The sequence below is a fragment of the Monoraphidium neglectum genome, assembly GCF_000611645.1.
Source record: "Monoraphidium neglectum strain SAG 48.87 unplaced genomic scaffold scaffold03067, whole genome shotgun sequence".
Classification (NCBI taxonomy): Eukaryota; Viridiplantae; Chlorophyta; class Chlorophyceae; order Sphaeropleales; family Selenastraceae; genus Monoraphidium; species Monoraphidium neglectum.
The window spans coordinates 1-7,300 of record NW_014010561.1 but is presented as its reverse complement, the minus strand read 5'-3'; the positions used below and the strand labels follow the sequence as shown (position 1 = coordinate 7,300).

The window sequence follows — 7,300 nt, the reverse complement described above, 5'->3', positions numbered from 1 at the left end:
CCGCCGACCCCTCCTCACCTGCGCCCCCGCGTGAGTCACCAGCACGTCGTCCTCTATCCGCACCCCGATGCCCGCAAACGGCCCGAAGCGCGGGTGGTCCGGAATGTACAGCCCAGGCTCGATCGCCATCACCACAGACGGCTCCAGGGCCGCCTGGGACCCGATGGTGTTTGTGTCGTGGACGTCGAGTCCGAGGTAGTGGCCGATGGAGTGGCAGTAGAACTCCCTAGGTTGCGTTTTTTGGGGGTTGGGGGTTGGGGGTGGGACAGGCGGGCAGGAGGTGTCTGGATGGTCACTTTGTTTGTGATGTGGCGGTCAGCACACTGGTGCACGTGCGTTGGGCCAACCAGCTTGCCAGCGGCAGGTTCCTGCAATGTTTGAGCACAGTGAGCAGCCCCCACATCTAGGTGTCATTCATTTGGCCTAGCGCATGTTGCCCGACCCAGTGACAACAGCGGCTGGGCCCCAGGCGCTGTTGGGCCCCAGGCGGGCCTCCCCTCAGGTAGCACTCTCGCGGCCAGGGAGGCCACACCAATCGCCCATCCCAGGGCCGCGGGGCTTAACGCGCCGCACCTGTAGTGCTGCGCGGCGATCGCGTCCGTGCTCAAGCCCGGCAGGATGCGCAGCTGCTGCAGGCCCTCTGACAGTAGCCGCACCGAAAGCTGGTGCAGCCGCCCAAGGGTGGCGCCCGGCCGCACCGCGTCCAACACGCGGCGGCGGGCGTCAAGGCAGACCTGAAGGGTTTGTTATGGGGGTGGGATGGGGTTGGGGCAGGTTTGAGGGCTGAAGACGGACTGCTGGTTAGAGAACGATGTGAATTGGAGGGGAGCGTGGAGGTGGGATGAGTGTGGGCGCTGTGAGGTGACGAAAGAGGGATCACGTCGATGGGCGGATCGGGCGCAGGCGGCTGCGGTTTGGCCGCATCTGGCACGCCAGAGGTTAGGGAGGGGGCACGCCCTTGTGAGGTTACGGCACCACCCGAACCTTTCGTATGACAGCGCGTCCGGTGGTTGCAGGGCAGTTCTTTGTTTCATCCGGCACCCCACCTCGTACACGTCTCGCTGCGGCCCCGAGAAGCGCCCGTTGACGGGCCACGTCCGCGTGACGTCACTCGCGTAGCCGCCATACCTTGGTGGGCGTGAGCGCCGGGTGAGGGCGGAGATGAAGGAGAGGCAGGTGGAGATGGGAGGGTGCTTGATAGTGCCGGCCAAGGTGTGGCTGTTGAAATGGCGAACTGATGGGAACAGCCCGTAAGGACCTCCCAGAAAGGTACCGAGCGTAGTGCGGCGGCGTCAAGCTCCCGATCGCTGATTGCGCCGCCACGCAGCACGCGTGCGTGCACCAATGCGGGGCTGCAGCAGGGACGGGGCGGCCCGCCTCACTCCTCCGAGAGAGGCGGCGCGCCTCACTCCCACCCGGCGCCGCTACGCAGCGCGCATGCGTGCACCAATGCGCGACTGCAAAGGGGCGGCGCGCCTCACTCGCAGCCTGCGTCCATGAGCACCATCTCGCCCGCCTGCACGCGCTTGTCGTTGCGGCTGTAGTGGATGGTGCACGCGTCGGCGCCGCCGGCGACGACGGGCGGGTACGCATTGCGCTGGGCGCCGGCCAGCTTGCACTCGTACTCTGCGCACGGCGGGTGACAATAGGGGAAGGCCGCTGGAGGTTGATGGGCTCATGGCCGTGAATGGCAGCGTTTCGAGCTCGTGGTGGTGCTGTGGTGCTGAGGCTGGGCCGCAGGCGCAAAGGGGTGCCAACCCACAGCCGCACCACCAGCAGCCGTCCAAACGGCGGGCCCGCGGCAACGAAGTTGCAGCCAACATCTGCGGCTTCCAATGCGACCGAGCTGCATCGCCAAAACCCTCACAGAGAGAGCGGTCTTGGGGTCAAAATCACCCCGCATGGCCCACGTTTGCACCGCCGCAGGGGCGGCCGCGCGCGCGGGCGCAGGGGCACCCACCAAACGTCGCGGCGAGTGCCTGCTCGTGCACCCCCGGCCTGCTGATCCCGATGCACCGCTCGATCGCCGCCCCCGCCGCCAGCGCCGACGTCCGCATCAGCTGCAGCTCCGCAGCGCTCTTGCGCCACCGCAGCCGGTGCAGCAGCGGCCGCAGCGGGCCCGCGCGCGGGCGCGCGCCGGCAGCCTCTAGGGCGGCCCGGACCGCGTGGAAGTGGAAGCCGGAGGGGCGGTCGGCGTCGAAGAGCACAGAGGTGGCGCTGTGCGCGATCTGGGTGAGCCTCGGCGCCAGATCTGACATGAGGTGCACCTCGTCTGCCCCGAAGACCTCCCTGGCGGCCTGGGGGCCGAGCCACGCGCCGTCCCAGCGCTCGCGCTGCGCGAGGGGCGGGGGCAGGGTGGGGGCCCGTGGCGGGGGAGTTGGTGGCCGGTGGGGCAGAGTCGAGATTGCGCTCGGCTGGCGTTGAGGCCTTGCTGGGGCGAAGAGGCACAGCGGCAGGCCCCAAGCTGGGCTGCGACACAACCAACCAACCAACCAACCAACCGACCCACCATCCAACCAGCCAACCAACCAACAGTCAACTAGCCAGTCAGTTGATGTGCTTTAGTCTGACCGCTGCCCAAGACAATTGCCGCCGCGTCCCACCGGGGGCGCCCAGCGCGCTGCGCCCGCCCTGAGTCCTGCATAACAAAAGCCTGGGCCCCGCCCACCTCCCTATCCGCCGCCGGTATGAACAACGTGAACCGGTGCTCCCCAGCGCCGCCGCCCTCGCCGTGCGCGTGCACCACTGCCACCCCGTGCTGCGCCATGCCTGTGAGGTACAGAAAATCGGCATCCTGGCGGTACGGCTGCGGATTGGGTGCAAACGTCATCAGAAGCAGAAGTTTGACAAGAGTGGAGCAAACTTGCACGCCAGTGCTGTAGTGCATTTGCAACAGCTCAAGTTGGCGCATCCTGGCTTGCGTGCGAAGGCGAAGGGCACACACAACCCTGTGACGTGCTGGCATGCTGCGATTGTTGCACGCGCGTCGAGAACCCCGCAGTAAGCTCACGTAAGGGATGACGCCGGTGACAAATGTCGTGCTGGCGGCCGGCAGCACCGCAACTGCCCCTTGCGGCATGGCCTGCGCCAGGCGCTGCCGCCGCTGCTTGTACTCCGCTGCAGTGATCCCGACAGTCAGGTCGGCAGGGCGCAGCAGCTGCGCAACCGTGGCGGTGGTGGTGGTGGCGGTGGCGGCGGCGGCGGCGGAAAAGGGCACGTGCCAATGAGGGAAACCGCCGCAGGATACAGGCAGCCATGGAACACTACGATGAAACCCCAGACAGGCGGCGGCTGCGCGGCCATGGAGCGGCTGCGTCGCCACTCGGCTTCGACAACACAAGCGGCTCATGCGCACGCAGTGCCAAAGCCTCATGCAATGCGCCGCAGCGCACCCCGAAACCAAACTTGCCTCCGGGTGCGTCTCCGGCGTCGGCTGGCCGGCGAGCTGCGCCCTGGGGACAGGATGGCGCGCCGCCTCTGCTGCTGCTGACGATGAACACAGGGCGCGTCGTGCGAGCGGCCACAGCCCTCTTGCTGTCGTTCCGCTTGCAACGCCGGCAGCCGCTGCAGCCGCCGCGGCTTGTGCAAGCTGTAACACAAGCCCCGGCGCCATCGAAGGCATCCTGCCTTTGCTCAGGCGTCGTTCGCTGGACCAAGTGCAGTGGAGCGCCGCAGCGCGCAGCACCGCTGCCCCTGCTCCACCTGAAGCTTACGACCTGGCCGCCTGTCTGCCTGACTGAGCGCTGAGACAAGAATGTAATATACCAACTTATCAAATTGACATGGCGACGAGAGGGGCCACGCGCTGCCGAAACGATGAGAGGCTTGGCGCGGACATCCGTCCGGCGTCCTGTAACTTATTGCTGCACGAAATTTCAGTACGTCTTGCACATGAAATACTGATCGACGCTACGGTGACAAATGTGTGATCTTGACAGAGCTGACTGATGCAGAACAAACATTTCGTCACCGTGGACACGCACGCACATGCCCATCCCAAAGCGAAGCATGTCAGCCAACGCGGTGCCCGTAGACCTTAATCTTGATGGAGAATACGGTATGTTATGGAGCTGAGCCTGCATGCCAACTAAATCGATAGGATGTGCTCTGGCTCAAGTGGCAGAGGACTCAGCGATCTGACCTCACCATGCCGCTGCCCATTGGCAGCCGTTGTTGGTCTGAGGTTCCAGATTCGATGCATGAATCAAGCAGCACGGCCCGAGAGATCACGCACTGCATGCATGAGGGTATGGGCGGAGGCCAAGTGTTGATGTTGACCACCCCCTGTTGGGAAACCCATGTCATGACAGCACCTACTGCAGCACGTCGATCCCCTCAGCCTGTGTTTGGCTGTTGTTCGCCCTGCAATTCCAAGGAACGTCCACCCCCAACCCCACGCTTTGGTGTACTGGCTGCTGAGGGAAGCGGCAGGCCAGTCAAGCCCGCAGGGTCGCCTCCTCACAGCACCTGAACACAACCTGTCACCTGGCACCTGAATGCGATCTGTCAGGCAATTGAACACAGCTAGACCCCCGTGGTTACAGGCCCCCGGGCCGCAACCCGCTGCCGCCGCCGGCCGCCGCCGCCGCCGCGTGCTTCGCGCGCCGGCTTGGCTGCGGCATGAGGGCCTCCTGCAGCGCGTCGTGCGACCGCGTGGCCACCAGATGCTGACACAGCACCAGGGCGTCCACCCAGGCGTCCGCGGCGTCTGCTGAGTCAGCTACCAGGTAGATGCCCTGGTGGGGCCGGCGCGGGGTGGTGGTTGCAGTGCTTAGGTTGAGAGGGGTTGACTATGGGCTGAGGGTAATGCGTGTGTTTTTCTCGTGTCTCTGTCAGCAAGGGTGATACGCATGCTCTTGGTGCCAGCTGTCGAGCGGAGGGGGATGACAAGCTCAACAGCACCCACGGCAGCTGCCGTCTGCCTGCGCGCCGACCACCCCCCCGCCACTCGCTGCAGCACGAGGACAGCTCGCATCTTGCGCGTCGCGTCGCACGCCCATCAGTGCCTGCGCCCTGCCGTCCCTGCGGCATGAAATGGGTGACAGCTCATCTTCTCACCATCGGGCGGCTCGCCAGGGACACCCAGAACGCCTCCCCCTCTGGCAGGCTGGGGTCGCTGCAGCGCCTCACGTTCACAATCTCATCCAAATCCAAAACCAACGGGTCCTCCTCAGCCGCCGCTGCCGCCGCCGCAGCCGCTGCCTTGGCGCCGCCGCCGCCCCCGCCGCGCTGCTGCTGCTGCTGCTGCGCCGCCAGCGCGCCTGGCGTTCAAGGCGACAGCGTCAGTGTGAGATGGGGAGACTTTATGTGTCGCAACAGTGACTGGAATTGCACTTGGGCGCGCCCAAAGCTCAGCGTTGGAGCGCGGCCGCCGATCCGCGGGCGCAGCGGCGCCCAGGTGCGTGCGCGGCTCGGTGGAGGGGGAGCGCCCAGGGGTACAGAGAGGGGCTGCGCCGGCTCACCCGAGGTGGCCGCGGACAGCGTGCTCTCCAGGTGCGACGCGGCCCTGAGGGAGGCGTGGTCGAGCACGAACCAGCCCCGCCTGTAGACCTCCCCCAGGCCGCCGACGCTGCGCGGCAGCGGGGCGGACAGGAAGCCGGCGCGGAGGAAGGGCAGGGGCAGCATCTGGCGGACCACTGACAGGGACTTGCGGTAGATCTCCTGAGGGGGTTGGTGATGAGGGTTTAGGGTTTGAGGTTTAGGGTTCAGGGTGCAGCCCTGAGGGCGTTGGTCCTGGGAGGGTCAGATCGGGTTGGCGGCGGGGACGATGATCTGGCGGCATGTGGGGCTGGGGAAGAGCGGGTGAGGGATGAGCGACGAGGGCTAGAGGGGCAAGGGGGTGCAAAAACTGTGTTTCGTGGCGCCGGGAGGCAACAGCCGAACCACGCCGACGAGAGTGGTTGCATGAGGGACATGCCACCATTACGAGCGCGACCCAGAGGCCAGGTGTGTTGAGGGCGATGTCACTGTCCGTGGTAACTGGTGTTGGAAGGGCGGAATGCAGTCCTTGCCGAGTTTTGAAACTGGCCGACCATGCAGAGATTATAGTACAACTGGACCCAGCACCGGGGCCCCTGCGGCAGAGCAGCGCGCACCTTCCCGGGCTGCAACGCGGCCGCCAGCGCTATGTACTGCGCAGCGGCGCCAAAAAGCGCGCGCGCCGCCGCGTCGCGGCCGGCGCGCGAGGGTGCGTCTGCGCCGCGGGATCGCGGGGAACGGCGGGGCGGAGGAGAGGGGCGGGCAGTGGGGGCTGGTCGGCGCAGCGTGTGGGCCCACGGCTAGGGTGCCGGCTGTCTGCAGCAGGGTGTAAGCAGGACGCTTCAGGCGGCACGCTGGCCTCGAGGCCCCGCCGCATCCCCACCAGGGGGCATCCGGCTGGTCAAACCAACCAAATTTGACCTCGTGTCGCCTCTCTCCCTGCCAGAGCTGCTGCATCGCAGAAGTCCTCAACACAACCCCCGCACCCCCTTCGCTGAATTCGCTTCCACCCTTTCACGGCCACTGCGGCACGCAGTCACAATGAAGCCGCGCGTCGCCACGCGCCTGCTGGCCGCGCGCACCCTTGGGCTGCCCCTGCTCGCTCTGCATCGCGCAGGCAAAGGTGTAGAAGACCGTCCCCAGGTTGTAGCAGCCGCGATCAAAGTCGGGGCGCGCGCGCAGCGCCATGCGGAACTTGGTCATGGCGCAGCGGACGAGGGAGTCGCGCGTCCGCCAGTCGCGCGCGTCGGAAGAGAGCTCCTGCACGACGCACACACGTGCGTGTGTGTGATATGTGTGCATGCGTGTGTGCAAGGTGCGCATGGCGCGCTTGTTTGTCTTTGTCTGCATGTGTGTGTGTGTGTGTGTGTGTGTGTGTGTGTGTGTGTGTGTGTTACACGCCCGCTCCAGCACCTGTACACCGCACCGCTACTGCACCTGCATCCGCCCCCTCCCAGACGCCCTCCCTCCAACCTGCCTCCCCGCCGGCCCCGCACCCCACCTGCAGCACCAGCCCCCAATTGTTGAGGGCCTGCGGATTCCCCGGGCTGATCGCCAGCGAGGCCGCATACTTCTGAGAAGCCAGATGCAGGCACCCCGCCGCCTCCGCCGGCGCCGACGGCTTGAGCGCACGCGCGAGGTCCGACAGCGCCACCCCGAGGTTGTACAGCGCCTGGTGGCTCCTCGGCTTCAGGGTGAGAGACGCCTCGTACCGCTCGCAGGCCTGGGGGGGCAGGGGCGGGACGTGGGCGTGGGCGCGCGGGCCGGGCGTGCGCGGCGGGGGCCCTGAGCGGCAGCTGCAGGGAATACGCTGCCGAGTGAG

General features: G+C 66.5%; 2 protein-coding genes across 2 annotated transcripts; both read right to left on the bottom strand.

Annotated features, from left to right (window-relative positions):
* Positions 1–128: 128 nt before the first annotated feature.
* MNEG_12106 (X-Pro aminopeptidase) lies at positions 129–2,767 on the bottom strand (the record flags this gene model as incomplete). Its single annotated transcript, XM_014039423.1, has 6 exons — positions 129–153; positions 574–734; positions 1,047–1,128; positions 1,482–1,626; positions 1,961–2,333; positions 2,669–2,767. The coding sequence occupies 6 exons, from the start codon at positions 2,765–2,767 to the stop codon at positions 129–131; spliced, it is 885 nt and encodes a 294-aa protein (XP_013894877.1).
* A 1,771-nt stretch (positions 2,768–4,538) lies between these two features.
* MNEG_12105 (hypothetical protein) lies at positions 4,539–6,681 on the bottom strand (the record flags this gene model as incomplete). The annotated part of the gene is made up of 5 exons (XM_014039422.1): positions 4,539–4,736; positions 5,059–5,261; positions 5,463–5,661; positions 6,096–6,193; positions 6,561–6,681. The coding sequence occupies 5 exons, from the start codon at positions 6,679–6,681 to the stop codon at positions 4,539–4,541; spliced, it is 819 nt and encodes a 272-aa protein (XP_013894876.1).
* Between the last annotated feature and the right edge of the window lie 619 nt (positions 6,682–7,300).